Raw genomic sequence first — 22,178 nt, 5'->3', positions numbered from 1 at the left:
TATCTTGGATAGCCTGCGGCATCTCAAATGACATCAGAAATTCAGGTTTAGGCAACTCAGTCATGACTCACAAAACAATCACTGAGTGAGCTAAATTGTTTTTGATGTCCATTGACTACATCTTCACTGTCATAACAGGACTTTACGCACCATATAGGTGTGTCTAAATGCAGACCTCTTCATTTCAAACCAAATCTTAGTTACTTTTCCTAATCCTTATACTTAGTAATAACACCTATTTTAATTTCTGAGATACCCTTTTTTTGCATTTTGGGGTAGAGAAGTAGTTTTTGATGAAGCAGTTGTGGTTTATTTCTGTGTTAACAGAGCTGCAGTTTGAGATAGACATTGTAAAGAATTCACCAAAAAACCAAGGAAAGTCCTGATACCAACACTCACACTCTGGAGAAACTATCATCAACAGGGCTTTGTTTTGCTTTATCTGGACTATAACCTGAACAATGAAGAGATATAGGAAAATGTGTACATCAGCTGCATTCAGAAAGCAACGAAGTGGAGTGCAAATACTGATTTGGTCCTTTGAAGAAAAACTATGGTATAGCACTTCTCACTGGTGCAAGAAAAAAGTGGTCTGCATAATGTTGAGACCATTCTAAGATCTCTGTGAAAACTCAAGAAACACACATGCACCCTGCATAGAAGAAAGCTGAAGGGCTCAGAAAGGCAAACTGCTAGGATATGGGAATTGTATTCTCAATGCACGAGTCCCACATGTAATCACCTGTGGAGAAAAAAGGCCCTATAAAATGGTTTGCATAACCACAACGACGTAACACTTGAGCCTGTCGCTATTTGGGCAGGAATTACTCAAGACTGGAAAGCCTTACATTAGTTTTGCATGGTGGAGAGCTCCAACACATTTATGTGAAATTTTTGCTGCAATGGAGCTGACAAGCTCTTTAAGAGAAGGCTGCATCAGTGCAACAGGGATATTGTTCACTTTCACTGTTTAGGAAGGTGGAAGAAACTGGAAAAGCATTCCCTTTGTAGATACTAGTCTTGTCAAGACAAGAGGGAAAGGCCTGAATGGATACAAAGCAAAACAATAAATGGAAATGTAAAAAGTACTTGCAAAAGTACAGGAGTGACATAAGAAAAATCCCTTTCACTATGGTGGTTGGTCAGTCTTAACACCATATGAAAATATATGTTCTGAAGATCAAGATTAGGGACAGTTCTATGGATGTCCTTTCACGTAAAAAGTCCTAAAAGCATGATGGCCAACACTTAACATTCAACTTGAAAGAAAAAACCCAAACTTTGAACGGAGACAGAAAATATGACAGATGTCACGATCTCTACAAACAAGTGGCATCTTAGAATACATCTCAGACCAGTCAAAACCACATGAACAATAGCTCCTCATGTGATACACAAAAGATGCAATGCATCAAGGACAAAAATAAATCCACTGTCTACAGCAGGTGATGTTCAAAATACCTCGCAGAACGGTTGTATGCATGAATCATGTGTGGAAAGCTCAAAGGTAGCATGTGCTGACCATAATACAAGCAGCAGGGCTAGAGTCAATACCAAAGCTCGAGAAAAATTAACTGATACCTATTTTGCTTTCACAGCATACACTTTATGACAACTTATAAGCACAACACTACATAAAAATTGTTTGTTCTTGCCTAATTCTGTAAAATCAAAAAAAGGGAAAAAGTATCAAGGACAGCAGAAAATGAAAAATCTGAATTGAGTATTTCAATATTATTTCTTCAAAGGTGTTTAGAACAATTAGCTCTTTTTAACTGATAGAAACCATGTGAAAGTTGCTACGCTAATAAAAATCTCCAAAAGCAGTAATATGATAATAGTACTCAAGTGCCCACTTGATGAAATAAAAACAAACCTTCTGATTTTCTTCTATTTCATTTCGCATTTTCTTGTCTACAGGCACTCTGGTCAGTGACCTGTAAAAACAGGAAAGATGTAACTCAAACTGTGATGTCAAAGACGGCACTAAACCCTGTCAACATGGTTCAAATAAATTATCAGTAGTCATTGAAGGATGAGCTTAATAACTTGCTTATTATTGTTCAAATAATCTAAACTTTCTCATAAAGATTAGGCATTCTCTATGCACATAAAGAAAGTTGTAAGTGTATTCAATATTGAGTAAATACACCTTATACTGTACTACTTTCTGTGTTCACTGGTTTTGAAGTAAAAAAAAAGTAGAACAGAAAGCAAGAAACTATAAATATTTCTGCTGAAAAGGAAACATTGCTGATTAAGATTTTTTAAAAAACATTAAAAGAAACTGTAAGTATAAAGAAAATAATATCTGAAGCTAAATTTGAATTTGGAAAAATGGAGGACAAGGATTAGGAAGAACACTATCAAGTCAGAAGTCTCAAAAGCTTACTATGTAGGACACTGCTTCAAGGTAACTTCTACCAGCAACAGACATAATTCAGGAACACTACAGAACTTCTTATTAAAACAACATCTGTAATAGATGGGAATTATCACTGACAGTTTATTCAGCCAATGAGCAAAACAGCTACTTAACAGAAGGACTCCATAGCTAGGTGGAAATTTAACGTGTGGCAGTATTACCACAACTATTACACTGAATCCATAGCAATAGTGCTAAAGTCCTGAAGTAAAACATGTTTTAGGAAAAAAAAAATATCTGATTTTTATCTTGCTCAACTCAACATAAATAGCACAAGGGCTTGCAACCCTCAGAATCAATGTTTCATTCTCTTTAAGGTCCCTTCCAACTCTAACCATTCTATGATTCTACAATTCTGCATACACAGGTGATAAAAGCTACACAGATAAAACGAACAACCTAAATCTTTCCAAACAGCTTAGAGTAGCAAAGCAGAAACAAAAAATGAATGTGAGAATAATAAGGTGGTGGAAAGGAGAAGATAAAACTGGCCCAACATTAACAAGGAAGTAAAATACTTATCAGCAAAAGGTAAGCTTTACTGATAGCTGGTTTTGGTAATAAGAAAGCAATAGTTAATGGTTCTTTATGTATCTCCTTGTCTATATATGGCAGTTGACGATGTAGGTTTCTAGTAAGATTTTAAGGAGAAAGTGTGATTGTTGATCATTGAGAAGGACACCCTAGGAATGTGAGGTAACAACTGTAAAAGTACCTGTGAAAGATACTAGTCCATTTTGAGTTCAGTCATTCGTTCAATTTGTTCAAAGCTTTACAGAGTTTTATGCACTGCTTTTCTAAATATTCAGTGCTAAAGACTCACCAAATAGAAACACCTTACTGTCTGAAAGTAAATGGATACTAATTATCATTCTACATGACACTGGAATATTTTTGTATTACCTTAAGGTTGTAACATTTTCTATCACATAACTTTATGCATCTTTATTCTTATCTGGAAGAACACGTAGCTATACAGTACTGCATATCCAGGGAAAAGAGAACACTTTGCACATGTTTATAATGTTAACATGCATGAATGATGAATAGATAGCAAGAATCAGTATTATATTTCCTGTTATCGTATTCTTAAATAACAGATATTTATGACATGTATACAATATATCAAAGATAAAAAATATCCTAGAAAATAAATTATTAAAATATTGCCTTGACATATATCAGTTCTTACATTGTCTGCATCTGATGACATTTTGTACAATCTAGCTCAGACTAACCTTTTCAACTGGAAATATCAAGACACAAAAATGCAGGTGATGAAAGTGGAAGAAACTTCCAGAAGACTGGTATATTTTTTTTTAATGCTCTAAGGAACCCTTCCATTTTTAAGGAATATATATTTAATTTTTATTTTAATAACTATAGTTCTAAGATTTTTTTATACAGCCTTTCAAACCAAAATTTGCATAACTAAAAAATGGTTGTTTTCATATGTAAGCTATGTAAAATTTAATCAATTTTAAAACACTACTATTATAATGACCAGTTATCTATCTAAAGTGATTAAGCAGTATCTTTTCCATTTCCTGTTTATTCAAGATTGGTTTTTTTTTTTCCAAACTAGTATTTGTGACTCAGCACGTTAAGTATGATTAGATTATTAAGGAAATACATTTTGTGCACTTTTTTTTTTTTTTTTTTTTAACACAATGCCCCTTTGATTTAAGTCTGTTGTCAATGCAGACCTACTAACTTTATTTAAATATTTATAATCTCTCTTGTTAAAAATAACATGCTAGATTAGCGTATTAGAATAAATTATACAGGACATAAACTGCAATTCCCCTTTTAATAATTCTCAAGTCTTCTGATACTTTTACCTATAAAAATATGATGTTTGAAGAGCAGGTAAATTGGGCTCTAATGCCACAAATACACAGTGGGAGTCAGAGTGGAATGTAACAATTTAATGACTTTTTAAATCAATGATTTAAATGTCACCTACCACACTTCAAACTGACTTTTTCCTGTCCTTTAAAGAACAGAACTAGCCTTGCAGTTCATCATTATGTACCTTTCCACTACTTGTAAAGGAAAGCTGTATTTTTTGATTGCTAATCTACCTGTAATTTACACCTTACTATTTCATAATACTTATGTTTGAGGCATTTTAAAATTATTTTTCTTCCTTGAAACAAGATGTTACAAAAGGTAGTTTTTCCATTACAGTGTAGATTTTCTCCAAGAGAAAATCAGACGACAATGAAACACTGTGATAATTAAACAAGAGTTGTAAAATGTGAAAGCACACTGAGTTAAGAACCCTGTTTAGCATCATATTTAATTCAGTAATTCAAGCAAATATTGCTGATAGAATTGCATGAAGAACTTATTAAATATGAATTACAATACAATTAGCTTACAGGAAGAGCAATTTTTAATACTAATATTAGCACAGAGGAAAATGTTCGTCATTTATTTAATATTTATCTTGATCTTTTGTTAAGTAATCTGTTATCTTCCCCAGTAAAAACATTAACATCTTATCAGCAACGTTGTGCTTAGAACTGATGCGGGTGGATCCTCTATGAAATTTATTAATAGAATTTTACTTCTTCCTACTGTGAGAAGATCTGCTATTAATTCAACAGAATTTTCCACCTGGGAAAATATTATTCCAGTAAAAGCAGAGAGGAGTAGGCATTCAACCATAAGTGCCTGACGGATTAGGAAGCCTTCATGCCATCTTCTGCATCAGACAGGAAACATTTAAGAGACTGATCATGATCTCTCCCAGGAGTTATTTTCTACTTGAAGAAATTGCCTGGAATCTATCTAAGCAAGCTGTAAAAGATGCATATCTGACTGCAGGATTTGGATATAAATCTGTATCACTGCCATTAAATTCGAACACAAACACAGTATTTGAAAAACAAGCTTAAGTATCATACCTGGCTCTTATCGGGAAGTTCTGAGCTATGTCTTTCATTACCTTTAAGGCATCATAAACAGGGGCAGACATAATTCGAGCAGCTGCTTGAAAACTAAGATCTGGAAAATAAAAATAAAATCACCGGAAATATCACCCTCAATCAATACTCCCTACAATCAGAAAACTGTTCCACATACACACTTCCATTATTAGCAGTTTTTACATTTCAATCACGCATTATAAAAGATTATGAAGTAACATTACTAAGGTCGAAGAGATGGGCACTTAAAAGTTAGAAATATCCAAATGAAGATTTTCTACAGAATTCTGCTCAGCCATCCTAAGCATAAACATTGTACATGTAATTTCCAAGTTTATAAAAACACATTGAAATAAACCAGACAATTCATCATGCGGTACTGTACCAGTATCACAAGGATATCATGCTCAAACCTAGATACACGCCAACCCACAGACACATACAACTGTAGTAAAGAATCAGAACTTGCCAGCTCCAGGACTTCACAAGATTTTCAGAAAACAGGCATGTTAAATGTAGAAGGCTGTATCGACCATAAGGTGCACATTTTTAAAGAGTTTGCAGCAATTTCACAGAGACTCATGAAAGAAAGGCCAATCTACTGTCAAATTTCAGTTCTCTCGTGTAGCACAATTTTTACAGGCATCTCATTTTTCTCTTTCCATTTTTTTCCGAGAATGAAGTAAATTTGCATATTTATATGCAAGTTTATAATTCATTTGCTTACCCACTGGAAAAACAACAATGGAATTTAGTTAACCTTCCCTAGGTGCCTAATTTGAGTGTGACAAATCCAATTTTGGTACCAACAGGGTAAGGCAATAATATATTAGGTGCTTCTGTGCACTTTGGATACAGTCTGCCTAACTGCCTTGGGGCAATGATGCTTTTTCCTCACAATCTACCAGTTAAGACATTTGAGGAGAAATTGAAGGCCTTGGGTTATTCACTTTGAGGAGAGCGGATGCCACATATAGTAAAAAGCACTGGGCAGAAAGTCATAGAGGATGCTGCCTAGTAGGACTTTGCACCATCTTTTCAAAGCAATTTAGAAGAAAAAAAAAAAAAAAAAAAGAGGCTGAAGGAAAACAAACAGCATGTATTCCTAATTTAGCCCAATAAAGTACATCTTGTCCCGATAAAAAGGCGAGTCTGAGAGGTGGAATGTTAACTTGGTATTTCTTAATACATTTAATAAAGACTATAAAGAGACCAAGGTCCCTAAAAAGATCCTTTCAGGTCCCTTTCAACAGCCACAGCAGCTCTGACCAGGTGAAGCAACACCCAATTGCTGCTGTTAATACAGATAGTGATGCCTTACCTGCTATGCACTCAGGACACATGTTAAAATCCTTCATAAATTGTTGATTATTTCCATTTTATGCCAAACACCTTAGAGTACGGATATTCAAATCCCACTGAGGCAAACTGACATGTCGTTTTACCTTCTTGGTTATCTCTGGTCCAGGACCGTCACCTACAGACCTCCCCTTGCAGCACCCTAACACAGCTGAGAGCGCGATGTAGGGCACCTTGGGGAAAAGATGATCCTGAGCTTAAAGCAGATCTGAAAGTATGCTTTGAAAGCTAATGAAGCACTAGAGATCAAGAGGCTGTTCACGCAGATAAAAGAATGAGTTATTAAAGGGAATACCACATCAGTACTCTACGCATCATTTTTCATTATGAATAGTAAATCCAATTACTTACCTAAGACATAAGGCTTCTGAAAGATAGCTCTTGAATGGTCTTTAGGGTTATTTATAAATAGAAGTATGCCTTATAGCTGAAGGAGTTTTGGTTAAATTTAGCTAAATTTTCACTTGGAAGCTAATTAAAGGAAATCAGAGAGTAGCTGAGCCATTAACTCAGCGACTATCATTAGTCACTAAGAATGAACTAGAGAAAACACCCAAACATGTCAAGGGTAAGAGTAACAAAACAATTGTGCCATCCAAAGAGGGGGCTGAAGATGTCCTGTCTGAAAAGGCCCTGAATGTACTTACCAGAAGCCAGTACCACTCTTCCATACACTAAACAAACAGCATTCCACAGCTCACCTACTTTCAACACTGTAAAAACTGGTTGCTCGAGAAGCAGCACCAATTTCAATTTTATTTATATAGTCATGACGCCACAGAAAAGACCACCACTAAGTAGAGACCTCATACAGGCTTCTGAAGGTACGCGCTAAAGGGATCAAAGCTTCACAGCTGCTTCTGTTTCAATACCATTTTACTGATGTTCAATTGTGTAAAAAAACCAACTAGACAAAAATTAATTTTCTTTTTATTTGCATAGTAGATTTATCAGCAGAACTGAAATGCAATGTTTTTCAATTTTTTTTAAAGTTTTGGACAAAGATAAATCCTGCAGCTGAAGGTGAGTTCATTGATAAAACACTGCAAATGAACTATAATTATCTCAAACAGCCAGTTTCAGACTGGACACTGCTAGCAAGCTCCATAACAGTCAGGGTCCCAAAAGAAACTAAGTTCAGATGATTGCTCTGTCTCCTTCATTGCCCTAGTATAAAGGTAAATTAGTTTTGATCAGCTTGTCCTCTGTAACTGAAAAATATAACACGTACATTTTAGTTGCCTAAACTTAGGTGCCACAACATTTTAGGGACCTATTTAAGAGTGATTTATAATTCCATTCAAGCCCTGCAGGCCATCAGCACAAAAGCTGTTTAGAAATCAACTTCTAGATATTTATTCTCCTTTTCCACAGGAAAGCTTTTAAAGACGTGCTCTTCCATTTGACCTTACGTTTTAAAATGTATCAGTTTGAACTCCAGTACACAATGAAAGTTAGAATTTATAAATTAAAGAAAACAAAATGTCCTAACCTGTACTTTGTCCCAACTAAGTAGTCATGCCAAAATGGTATTTTTTGCCTAATTTCTCAAAAAAAAATCTGAAACTAAATTTAACATCTGAGATAACACATCAAGCAGAGAATTACAATGGTAATATAACTTCTGTCTTTAATATCAGTAAAGCTAGTTACGATTCTGTATCTATAAAATTACTTCAACACTCCTTTAATTTCTAGCATATAATACCAGGACAAGATATCCATACATTCTTTTTAAATACTTGATATAATACTGCTTTTTTATTAACCTATGTGTCTCTTTTTAAAAGAAGCTTTTATCATAATGTTGATACATCAACATAACAAAGGAAAATTAAACAGATGTCCTGGTTTAAGGTAAAACAGAACCAATTTTCTGTTCAGTAATTTAACCCTTTTAGCTGAGCCACTTTTAACTGACTAAACTCTGAAATTAACAGCATATTGTTCAGAAGCTCTTCACTCTCAGAGTGATAAGATCTGATTATACCAAGGAGTAGTATGCAGAGAGGTCCTTGCTTATACTTATTGCTATAACAGACAAGGACCTTACATCAGGTAACTTCATTATTTGCCCTGTTGGAGGGTTAAAAGCAGAAAAAGCATAGACGGGTCACATCTGTGGGGAAGAGCGGACAGGACAGGTGACCCAAAACTGACCAACAGGGTATTCCATCCCATCTGCATCACACTCAGTATAAAAGCTGAGGGATCAAAGGGTCAGCTCTCTTTCTTCAATGGCCGATGTCAGAGGAGGACCCTGTCTGTTTGTCTGCCTTTGATTCCAATCCGAGCATTCCTGACTCCAGAGCTGGCATCCAGCTCCTGTCCGTCGCCAAGTCCAGTCTGGGACTTTTCGCTGTGCCTGCTAGTGACATGATCATCATCCTGGGAGCTTGATACAGTTTTGTATATACTGTATACTTTTTTTCCCTTTTTAAAAATTATTTTATTATTATTTCATTATTTATTAATATTTTCATTAAAGTAATTTAGCTCTTTTTCTAAACTTATACATCTCTTTACCTCTTCCTCTCCTCTCTTTGAAGAGGGGGGAGAGAGAGGCCATCTGTCATTCTGATTGGCCAATCTGGCCAAAACCACGACAATGGAGTGCTGTGTTAGTTCAGAAAAATGCAATACATACCCTGTAGCTCCCAAACTTTCAGCGGTTCCATGTTGTTTGTAGTTTCAATTAGATGTTTTTTAAACTCTTTCAGATTATTTTTCAGATCAGGATGCATCTGTCTACAACAAAACATTTTTTTTAAAAAAGGAAAAATCAGTGACATCAATGTCTGCTTTTATCCACAGTATTGCTCATAGCTAATACTATACCTTCATGGTAATAAGCAAGAATTAAAATTTTAATTCATTCTTAAAAGAAAAATGAGGATTTGGGGTGAGAAGAGATGACTTCTGAGGACTAAAAACCTGTTAATTTTAAGGAGTTCAATTGTTTTGTAGTGAGCTCTCTCAAACCCTGTCACCTAAGTTTTAATGGAATAAAAAAACTCAAAGATGAAATATTATTAACACACAATATAGTTAACTGCATAGTAAGTTTACTATAGCGTAATGTATACTTAACTGTATACTAACTGTACTGTAGATTAACTGTAACTGTACGTACACGCAGAGTTTGTTGCATTACCTACAAAATATTTAAGTAAATATTGAGAATATTTTATAAATTAACATTACTGACAAAAAGCAAGCTACCAAGCACACAAAGCACTATTACGACCTGAAGAAGCCAAGCTTTTGGGCACCATGCTCTATCTTTTTTGAAAACATAATTGGGCAAAGAAGATTTGAGGACAAAGACTTCAGTCTGCAACAAGACACCCTCTGACATCAAACAATCACCACCACATTTTTAAAGACTCTTCTACTAGAAGTATAGAACAAGAAGCAAGAAGCTAAAAGTCTTAATGCTTTAGATGTCTGTTTTTAAGTTTTATAATATTTCATAATTTATTTTAGATATTAAGAAGTTTCATAAGGAATCCCTCCCCCCACATTTTATTAGCTGTTGGATGGTATTAACTGTTGTTCTTTACAGAAAAAGAAAAAAAATAAATCACTGAAGACGACTACTTTAAAAACAGGTTACTATACATATTCTGAGAGAATTAGAAAACTAAAACCAACAAATTGAAATGAATAAACAACTATTGCATCTTTACACTCAAAAGACATACAAACACACAAACAAAACAAAAAAATCAATCAGAAATTTCACCAGTCGCAAGTTTTCAACATAAATCTTACTACTTCTATAAAAGAATTGGTTTTGACTCGTGTTTCCGAAACTAATGCAGAACTTAAATTATAACTTATGTCAACTCACTTTAATTTGCCAAAAAGAAATCCTTGGACATCACTTTCCTCCTCATCATCATCATCTTCCACTTCTTTTGTATCATTTGCTCCTGAACACACAGCACATATAGACAATATAAAACAAGACAGTTACCAATGTATTATGTTCTTATGAATTATAAAACTGCGAATAGAAACATACAAACAGAAAGTTGTCATTCCCAGACAATTTCAATTAGATTTATATTTATGCATTCATATTTTGGCATCAGAATAAATCACTTTACAAAAATTAGCAACATTCAAAATTATTTTTAAATATCATTCATCCAAAGGTTATGTTTTTTACATAAATGAAATTGTTATGTTTAAATAGTTTGCTTCCCAAAATAGCTGTTTCTCAGTTTATATTGTAAAGTATAACTCTTACCAGCCAACTACTACCAGATTTATGGTTGAAAAATACGACTTTGAAACACTTGAATCTTCAGCTAGCATTCAATGTAAGTCAGAGATGAGTTTTTCCCTTAAAAGAATATTAAACTACTTTTGAAGTGGCTCAAAGGCTATTAAACCTTACTCTTACCAAAAGAGAGTTAACTAACTTTCTTTAAATCCTGTAGATCTCCACATGAAGTAATTTCTCTCCATCAGAACGCTATAGCTACTACTTTGTGACGTGTGTTTGATTTCAACATGTAGTAACATACAGTGGTACCAAACACAATGATAGAGCACATCTTTCCTACTGAAGGCTATGAAAGCATTTTCCACAAAAATTTAGGAACCCAACCCTGAAACAGTAATGTGTGTATACTGTGGTTGTTAGCACATTAGAGATGCCAACAAACATAAAATAATCGAACAATAACAGTTAACATTCTTATACTTATTGAAAGAAGGAAGAATGAGTTACATTTTGAAATAAACCTGCATATAACAATAAATACAGGTTAGGTAATGCAATATGTTCTAAGCACAGCTCTTTAGAAATAGTCACATATATTTTAATATACTACTTTGCAATGCTAAGACTTTCTTCTGTAAAAAGAAATTAAGTATAACCTTCAAAACTTTACTAACTACGAACTGAAGATTGTAACATATTTTAATGGTATCGGCAATAAAACAATGAATAAAAAAACAACATACCTTTAACCTGTGTGTCATCTACTGCTTTATATTCTGTGCTCTTTATTGCAAGTTCTACACCATATCCAGATAAATACAATTTTCTGGAGCTTGGTTTCTGTTTGATGATATTATTTTAACAGAAAAAAAAACTTGAAAAACTGTATTTATAGGAGATCAAAAACAACCAATATTGTAACTTTAAAATTTTATGACAGTCATAACTTAAATTCACCTTTCAGATTATGATTTGAAATACAAAATATCACATCAAACAACATACAAAAGTCATGTAAGGCATATCGATAGTCCATTGAGAAGGTGTGTAAAGGAAGTCCTTACTTTCTGTTATCTCCTGCAGACCACAGAAAGCCTGTCAAAAATGTCATCACTTGAAATAATATTAGAGGAAGAACCAGAACAGAGCTGACAGCATCCCTATACAATTACTGGTCAAGTTTTAAACTGCTTTTCATTTCTTTATAATTTTGCCAGGTTTCAGCATATTGGGAGGAAATTCTCTATTTCTATCTCAGGCTGATTCCTTCAAAAAGTTTTGATGAAAAAGTTAATCAACTTCTGCATAGAGGATTAAGAAAACATATTAAAGTATCACTGCTAAAAAATAAGTCACCACTTATTAAAAACAAACAAGTATTTCTAACTTTGGAGTGGAAAATTGGCATTCAACAGTGTAATTACTTAGAGCACACATAATTTCTGAAAGATGCGCCCTAATTTGCCCAAAATGTGTGAAAATGTCCGTTCCAAAATGCAATTTACGTACGCACAGAACTTGAAAGCTTTGTGGCTTTAGCTTGCAATTTCTAAGAATCGTTCTGTATTGAGAATCCTCCAACCCATAACTGAAAACCCAGCAAGGCTGGATTTTTTTCTCTACTAATCTTGTAAGCAAATCTCAATGCAGAGATGCACTCTCTAAGCAGTCTTGGTGATACTTGCAAAAAAACCCCAAAACCAAAAAACAGACAGCAGAAAAACCGTACCTCTTCTGCTCTCAATGCTCCCTCTTCTGGTATTTAACATTGAAAAGGAGGGAGAATCCCTCTCAGTGGGAACCAAAGAATAAAAATGAACACTGTAAGGACAGAGGAAAAGGGAAGAGGAGTCCCAAGATAGAAAAAATGCAGGGAGGAATACAACAGGCATTTGGAGGGACCATAGCTCATAAGTAGTCAGAGCAAGGAGACTGTAGATATTTAATTGAAAAAAAAAAAAATGCATAAAAAAACAGAAAGTTCAGTACAACTATATTCCACATAACTTAGAATTTAAGAGAATTTGAGGAAACCAATCTATTTCATTACTGTGAGCAAACAACTCAATCAGCTGCAAACTACAGATCTCATCTTCCTGAAATGCCTGGTCTACATAAATCACAGCAACTTCTCACTTCATGAGATTATTCTTGTATTAGCTGCACTATTTAAAAGCTGTACTTTGAATATAAATTACAAAAACCTTCCAATAACCAAAACTGGGGACAATATATTTCCATGTACTGGTATCTGTCTTGTTTTGTTTCATGGAGAAGCGTAAATTAAGAAAAGCATTCAGAAACGTTATGTTTAAAATACTGACACTGTGGAATCTGTCGAAAAATTGGTCAATGATACTGACTGTGATAGCCCATGCTGCTGCACTACAATGAACATATGCAATTATACTCAGAATATATAAAATTATAATTAATTATTTTTCAACTTTATTTTCTATTCTACTTCCCGTTTTTCTAATTCTTGTTATAAGTATGTTCAGTCCGCTACATCAAGATTCACCCAAGATCTTTGTACAATGTACAAAAAGCAGACACAACCAAAAAAAAAGAGTTATTTCAAGATCAGTGATGCAAACAGTGCTTGCATGCAGGATTAGATAATATTATCATGCTTTCCCAGCTTCAAAGTTTATATTAGGTGAATCACTTCATCTACAAAGTTTTAAAATTAGAATACATATTGCACATGATTTAGGCAAATGCAAAAATAAAAGTAGAAAATGTGCTTTGTCAGAAAGGAAGGAAAATAAAGACTGAATACTAACAGTTTACTGAATCAATGTTAATTTGAATTGCATACCTGAACATAATGCCGGAGAACGTAAACAATTTCCTCCTTTTGTGCCTTCTCAGATAGAATCTTGTGGAATTTAACAAAGTCTTTCGTACCCATTTCTGCATAAAGAACAACTACTGGGCCATCCTCTTTGAGAGTTGGGAATTTATGATCTCCCTTAAAAAGATAGGGCCTGGGTCTGGTTTTAAAAACAAATAATTGTGATATTATATATCCAGAAAATAAAAGCAGTAGCAGTTTTTCCACTTCATAATTGAAAAACTATTAAGGGCTTACATGCTAAAAGTATACAAGCCATGTTAAAATCATCACAAAATCATCATGATTTCTCACAAAAGAACTTAAAACATAAATTTTCTTATTAAAGCCCAAGAAACTGAACAATCAGGATCAACTATAAATTAATACATTTTGCCAAAAACACGAGCAAATGAAGAGCATAGCACTTTGAGATTTTGTGCAACAATCACTTACACCTTGAACCTTTTAATTTAAACGACGCATTACATCTACTAGAGATGTACAGATCAGACAGTGAGTAACAGAGTAGCAGAGGGATAGCCAGTGAAGTTCAAGAAAGCTGCCAACACACTGGAGTTATGCTTCTCTTACACCATCAACTCTGTTAATTCAGCTAATTTTACAAATTTTGATTGCCTACCTACCCTCCTTTATTGAAGGCCGTGAGTGTAGAGAAGTTACACTTTCTATATCTGCAATGATTTCTTAGATGACTACAAACACCTTTTGAATAAATCCTTGGAAAGATGGAAAAGTAACAATGGATGTGGTTGAGTAATATACTCAATGTGCTAATTATTGATGAGTACACTTTTTCACAGTTGCCCTTGCAGAGTCACACTTGAAAGACCAGTCAGCTGCCTCCAAACCTCTCCAAGGCAAGCTGAGAAATTCTATCCAACACACACTCCAGAAAAGCGTGTAGTAGATGCTCATTGAAAAGTCATACTGGAAAGGTGTGAGCAGAACTCCACACATCACAGTTTCCATGATACACAGCTTAGGTTTATCTTCAATATAAAATCCCAGAATAATTTGTGCTGCAAAGGACCTTTGGAAGTCATCTGCTGCAAACCCTCACTTAAAGCGGAGCCAGTTTGTATTAGGTTACTCAGGGTCTTGACATCAATACCTTTGGTAACTTGGTAGGTACACAATCAAAGACCATGTTTATAAGGCAGAGACAAAAGGAGGTGCCTGGTTGGAGAATTAACTCAGGTTGCACACAGCCATGTGTCACAGCAATATCAGGCAAGCTTTCCCACTCCCTTCATAAGATGGGGCAGTCAATGTAGGTGTCACCAAGGAGCCTGAAACAACTCCCGAAATGAGTACGCTCTGTTCAAGAACAGATCCAGATTTGCCCTGAATGAGAGCACATATATGGGATGTCACTTGTGCAGCTTTCTTCTCATATCCAGAGAGAAAAGAACAGCCACAGTCCTTTATAGAGAATTGAAAACTTAAATCAAGGGAGCTTCTTTTTTCATAGAAAGTCACATACATACAGCAGAAGAATGACTCCAGTTCTCAAAGGGTGGGTACCAAGGGCTGTCATGACTTTCTTGAACACTGACAGTCTCAAAGGAAGCATTTTATACTATAATGACGAAGCTTCACTAAAAAATTAAGTGCTGTGGTGAAATAACATTGCATAGGGCTAACCATAATGACCTTGGATTGGAGACCTAAAGCGTTCAGCCCTTGTAAATCCAAGATAAGCCTCCATTCTCTGTTTGAACTCCGTTCTCTTCGGCACTGAATAGTAGTGAGAAGTAATTGATTCTCTTGCTGTTGGAGCTGAAAGCTAATTTATTTCCTGCCATAAGGAGTCTCATGAGAAGGTTGCCTGGAAGGGAAGGAATAGCAGTTGGGCAGACAAAAAAAAAAAGAAAAAAAATACATGGATATGGAGCTCTGCACTCGCTAACCAGTTACTAGGCATGCCTTAGTAATTGCCAATACCAGGAGCAGAAGGAATATGATGGACAGAAGACAGCAGATAGGTACTGACAAACCTTCTAAAGCACTGATTGTTTTGAGCAATATGTGACTCCCATCAAAGCTTCTGCTCTTGGCAGCAACAGCCCCAGAAATCTTAGTGTTGTGTTTTGGACAATCAGCAAGATAAGCAATCCCAACCATTTAACCACTGAAGATCTTGCTTTGAAACATCCAGAGCCCTCAAGAGTACAACTGGAAATAACAGCAGAAACAATTACCTGAAGGTGAACATGTTTTTCTCAAAGTCTACTCTAAGTATTTTAACGATTCAACTACTTTTGGAGTGAACAGAAGGAGAGGAAATTTATCAAGATTTTGTCCCTGCAGTTCTGAAGGTTGTAATGTGACTGGTACACACAAAACTATCCAAAACACAAGAGCAAATTAATAGAAAAAACTTAAGTTTTGGTGCGAGTTCTTAAAGTTCATGATTCCTAGAAGTCTAACTCTCTTAATTCTGAATACTTCTGGATTTCTATCGTTTAGTATCATGAATTTCCAGAATCTTGTAAATTTGGGGATAGCATCTCCAGAAAGGAAAACATGCTGAATCCAGTTAACTGCTTTAAAAGAGCATATTCAGACATAGTGATAAAATGTTAAGGTCTCATGATGCCTTAATATACGACCAGAAGAATTCAACATCATTTTGAAAGCCAGAATATAGTACAAACAATGTATGTAAGAAAGTAAGGGACATTTGTGAGGCAGAATGTAATAGCTCAAAATGGGACATGGCAAACTAGACAGTGAAGTGTTTTTGCAGAAACCTTGGCTATTGAATATATAAAAGACAATGATTTAGTAGGTTGTAATTGTATCAATAAATTTTTAAAATGCCATAAATCACACTATGGTGTGAACACAAAATTGTCTTCAGAAGCAACCATCCCCAAAGAGGCAAATTTATAGGCTTTCAGGGCTTTTTTTTTTCCAATTTATATTTGATAGAAATCAAAATCCAAGAAATATGCCTTACTAAATCATCTTTCAGCTCTACATATCTCCATGAAGCAGCTGAGAGTATGGACACTAATGTATATTATGGTGACCTTGACCATTGCAGGAAAAACAAACAAAGAAAAAAAAATGCTACATAGAGGGCTTGAAAAAATATGAATGAATTCTTTTTTTAATAGAGATTAAACATTTTGCTTTCCTGATTTTGTTATTATTCATTATTTTGATAGGTTCTACGTTACTTAATGGCTGAAACTCATTCTGGACTGATGGTAGTTTCCACAGGACAAAGCCTGCAGAAAGACTTGATAGTTCAAAGTCTAGCATAAGGTGAGGAAAGATTGTGTCAGTTGAGGTAGACTCCTCTTCCACTCCTGTGCTAAGCCCTTACCATCCAGAAAATCTCAAATGCAGCAGCACTGACCACATAGAAAGGTCTGTCAGCAGAAGTACTACCTCAGATGCATTAAATGGTAAGCTTCTAGAGAAAGTACACTATAACTTAAACTTCACTATTCCATATTAAAAAAAATGGGAAGAACTACCAAATTATCCATGTGTTCAGAGGAGAAAAGCTCTATGATTTTATTTTAAATCCCTACTTTTGTTCATAATTGATGAATTCTTAGAGCAGGAAGTGTTTAAAATATTTCAAACCCCGAAGTAACTTAAAGTACCATATACTTTAAATTATTATTTAAATTATATCTTATTATATCTTTCAATATCCAGTAAACAGAGATTTATGGACTTGGTCTTATCCAGTAGAACATAACATTTCAAAGTACTGCGGTATATATGCAATAATACATTTTCCTCTTTAGTAATCTATTTTTCCTCTTAAAAGAGATCATTACACTTACCTCTTAGTAGCCTTCTTCAGCAGCTTTTTTATTTCATTAGTCTTACAGGTGTGCTTCTCATGGATAACCACAAATGCACTGCAGCCTTCTGGAGGAGGTTCATCAGCTGCAATCTAATATTTCAACAATTATATTCAACCAGAATGCTCTGATTGCACTTCAACTTAAACTCACATCCCTGTGATTAAAATAACTCAACAGCTGCCATTGAGTTATGTTTCTAATTAGGCCCATTCAAAACTGGGTACATGTGAAAAAAGTAATGGAAAATATTAGAAGATTAAGACCTTATAACCTCTGTAAGATGTAGTCCATCAAATGCAGTTATGCTCCAGAAAACGCAAGTCCAATTATGTTCTCTAAGACAGGGTTGAGAAATCTAAAGCTGAAACCACAGCCTGTATGCTGAGATATTTTTTAGTCACTATCAGCAATCATGTTAACGCAAAAAGATTTGACTGCTAAGCAATAAATCCCAAATAATTAACATCAATTTTTGGTTCTCTCTCCTTCCCATCCCCCCACCTTTTTTCTGTTTTTTTAAAAAACTCTATTCAGCTATTCCCATGTAAAGTGCGAATCATATGACTGCATATCAATGACTTCGGATTCACAAGCTGAAAGATAAAAATGAAAAGATATGAGTCTGAGATGATGGTATTCCTCCAGAGAATACCTGCAAAAAACCTTAACTTTATTACAGTTTATTACCTTTCAGAAACATGGATTTCTCACTTTATCTTGAAGGTAGCATTGCTAAAAGGAGGAGAGGCAGCTGTAGGCTAGAGGCACAGTGAAGTTATGCCCACCCACTTTTTCATTAACAAAGCAGGTATTTGACTGTTCTATCCCTCCAACTTTTCAAATACTAATATAATGATAGAGAGAAGTCCACAAATTTAAATGACTTGAAGCTATAGGAGATTTCCTACATTGGGAGTATCTGAATTCCCACAGGATTTATTTAAAGCAACGCAAAAAACCCTCACAATCCGAGTTTTAAAAATGAACAATTCCAAAAATTCTCCCCTGAAAATGCTATCCATACAATTAAAAATGAATATTTGTTCCTGTCAATATAACCAGCTTATAAAGCATCACCCTTACAAACGGATCATGTTTGATTCCAAATAATGTCGGGATATATTTTACTGAACTGTGATAATGAACATTCTTCACTCTGCAGCCAAAATACCACATAAAATCATGTACCAAATATATCAGATAATAGTGTCACCTGCTGAAACATCTGAACAGTTGGAGAATATGCCCGTATGGAGAGTGCAAACTTCAATAGATTGATTTGCAAATTGGATAAAAATTGTCCTGCTTTCTTCAAGATTAAATTGTAATAGGAATGCTCTGAATCTGTTAAAGAAAAAAAAAAAAAAGACACTTTTGGTATTTAGCCATGAATGAGGTGGCATATCTACCTGTGCTACATAACAGGCAAATATTATGTTAGCACTGCTGGGCAGTTCAAAAGTCTCAAATGTTGTCTGCTGATAATTGTTTCCTTTACTACCAATTCTAAAGGCCTAACGCAACATAAATACAACAAGAGTGAGCACAATAGCACTAGTTAACATCCAAATCATTTTTCAGCAATATAAAAATCGAATCAAGACAATAATGTCTCTCTGCAGACTCAAAACGCGAAGTCCTGAATAGAGCTTTTTCATTTATTTCTATTTGTTAAGATTATGCCAGCCTTTCAACACAAATTTTGAAGGTTACTTACTTTCAACCAGCATTATTTTACACATTATTTCCTCAAATCTAGTCTTGGAACACACCAACCATGGAACTTACATAAATAAAAATGTTCTAAAGATAACACTCTTTGTGCTACTCTCACATATCCTACTTCTTCCTTAAAGATAGATGATGAACAAGAGTATGAGGATGGATGCAACGTGAACTGGTGCCCCTTCTCCCTGCATATCTTGCCTTGCCAAGGCCAAAATTAGGAGTCCAAGTAAGAAGAAAGGTGGATGGTGCCTGGGAATAACAGAATTGATTATAAAGAACATTTGTTGGAAATAATTAACCTTCATTTCTTCTGCTAGAGACATATAATCATGAATATAGTCATGCTGTCCTTGGACTGTGAGGCAAAAAAGCCTAATTAGAAAGAGGTTGTAATATTGTTTTATCAAGTTGTGAAAAAGACCTGCATCTGTTCAGGGAATAATGCTCACCAAATTTTTAAATCAATCTGCATACATTGTACTATAGGATATTCTTGAACACAAACAAGAGTCAGAGAACAAAAGCTGTGACCATACCAAGCCTTGTGCACCATCCCTCTTCCAGAGCTTGCTCATCCACAGGAGCAGCAGATAAAACACGTGTGAAACAGTCCAGAATTGCCAACTTATGGGCCAAACCCCCCATATCTACGTAGTTAGCATGCATTTTACTTCACTGATAAGGTACTACGTGGAAACCACAGTGACTCAAGAACTTTTTAATGTGTAATTCAAATATTCTCCCCTACAAAAGCAAAAACCTGCAGCAAAGGGAAAGTGAATTGCAGGGAGGAAGCATTCTAGCTGTCCAGTTTGAATTTATCTGTGTTCTTAGGTCAACACCTTATTTTAAAGGTGCTCTTGCTGTGAAAGTGGAATGATCGTCCCAGAAGGAAACTCCTTTAGGGGTCCAAAGAGGCACCAATTTTTTTTACACAGTGTGAAAAATCACCTCAGATGATTTAATGTGCCAGATTTTACCTGCCTCAGCTGCAGTAGATCTCAGAAGTATTTGTATCAAATGATGAGTGCAGCAATCAAAAAGCCATTCTCTCACCGTGGCCTAGGTTCCAGCAAAACATTAGATCACATACAATAGCCCTACAGGCCACAGTTTTGGAAATATCCATTAACTGCTCCCAGCAGTCCTGTATACAACTTTCATAACTAAGCACTTCCTATCCTCTCACTTTCCTCTTTACAACCTCTAACCTTCTTTTGTCCTTAAAGCCTCTAGGATCTCCTTTCTACCTCTTCCTACTTCTTAAAACTCATTATTTAGAGAGGCTGAGTTTGCTGTAATCCACTAGAAAAAAAAAAAAAAAATATGTACGATTACCAAAGGGTATGACCTGCATTTCCAGGAAGCTGCCTTCCCATAAAACGTCTATGATCATTACTGTCTAACATTAAATTCAATGGACGAAAAGCTCATCTCTTCTATGTTTTCTAACCCTACACATAGCTGTGGCAGAACTCAAACAAGATAATTTTGGCTTCGCACATTCCAAGCAGCGAATGCAAAAATTTTGGAAGTGGCAAATACTTTCAGATTGAAATGTCTTTCCAATAACGATACTTTCAAATTTTCTTCACAGCATCTCCACAAAAATAAAAATTCCACCCGAAATTTCTGCCTCTCCACTCAGCCCCAAATAACATCCTATTGAACACAATAAAGAGTTATTGAATATAAAAATCTAAAGATATTGCCTCAATAAAAACATTTTTACCACAAGACATTAAATTCTTTGTCTTACAAATTCCAGCTGTGCTTTCAGTCCTGGAAAACAGCTGGCATTTTTGCTCCAGAAGATGATTAAGACAAGGATGATTTTAATAAGGGAAAAAAAAAAGATAGTATTTGTCATGTGCCTTCAAAAATGATTGTACAGCGTATTGACAAGGTTACATTTATCAAGTTGTGCATCCATTCCTACCACTTCAACTTACATTTACATTGGCGGCTTCATTCAGACTACAACTGTACTTTAAACTTCAGCAAGATTAATTAATCTACATCAAATGCGATACGATACATCTAATGCAAAACCACTTTTTAAAGTTTATTACATACAGAACTACGGTTTCAGTTTTCAAAATTATTTTCACATACTATTTCCTCCTTGAAACTTTATAATTACTTGCCTTCCAGGCACATTTTAACACTGCACTCTACGCCAAAGAGTAAAAGTCATATTAATTCATATTAAATTTCTTAGGATGTTATAGGGAACCATGGAGAAACAGATGTTTCTGGTCATAAATTGCTGCATGATAGCATAATACCACTAAATTCATTAACGAAGTTGATTTCAAAATAAATAAATGAGACAACATTAATAGGATACAGCTCCAGATTTCAGACATCTGAACGCATGCTTATGAGCTATGTATCTGTAAAATCCCATTCTAGCCAAGAGAGATACAGCCTAGAAGCCAGCAAAACCTGAAAAGCTATTTAACTCACTCTAAAGATGCCTAAATTTGTCAGCTGAATATCGCTCTCAGCTGCTGTGGCCAGATTGATTAGATTGACTACAGGAACTGAACAGCTAGGTAAGTAGACACATTTAAACATTGACATTTACTATCCACAATCTACAGCAGTATCTCGCATCACAGGCAGATTAAAAATAATTAAAGGGAGACGACCAGGATGGTCACAAAAGGAAAGTAAAGGTCTAAATCACAGCTCCTCAGATCCCATGCACAGGCAGCACAAAATTAATCTGAATATACACTGGTGGCCTGGAGGAGAATTCAAAGTGCTGAGGCACAGGAGGTATGGAGAGTAAACATAAGGCACA

The 22,178-nt window shown here is 35.0% G+C and overlaps 1 protein-coding gene across 1 annotated transcript in view; it reads right to left on the bottom strand.

The window, feature by feature from the left end:
• Window positions 1-22,178, bottom strand: part of UGGT2 (UDP-glucose glycoprotein glucosyltransferase 2) — a 92,308-nt gene that overhangs the window by 63,858 nt on the left and 6,272 nt on the right. Inside the window, exons 3-10 of the mRNA XM_074149661.1 lie at window positions 18,855-18,985; window positions 17,618-17,730; window positions 13,773-13,947; window positions 11,695-11,791; window positions 10,571-10,652; window positions 9,365-9,465; window positions 5,338-5,437; window positions 1,877-1,937 (exon numbers count right to left, since the gene is read on the bottom strand). Coding sequence (XP_074005762.1) covers window positions 1,877-1,937; window positions 5,338-5,437; window positions 9,365-9,465; window positions 10,571-10,652; window positions 11,695-11,791; window positions 13,773-13,947; window positions 17,618-17,730; window positions 18,855-18,985 — 860 coding nt within the window. The remainder of the gene's footprint in view (window positions 1-1,876; window positions 1,938-5,337; window positions 5,438-9,364; window positions 9,466-10,570; window positions 10,653-11,694; window positions 11,792-13,772; window positions 13,948-17,617; window positions 17,731-18,854; window positions 18,986-22,178) is intronic.

The sequence above is a fragment of the Numenius arquata genome, chromosome 1 (genome assembly GCF_964106895.1).
Source record: "Numenius arquata chromosome 1, bNumArq3.hap1.1, whole genome shotgun sequence".
In the NCBI taxonomy this organism is placed as follows: domain Eukaryota; kingdom Metazoa; phylum Chordata; class Aves; order Charadriiformes; family Scolopacidae; genus Numenius; species Numenius arquata.
Note: the sequence above shows the minus strand (reverse complement) of the source record. Positions and strands in the feature narration are given on the sequence as shown.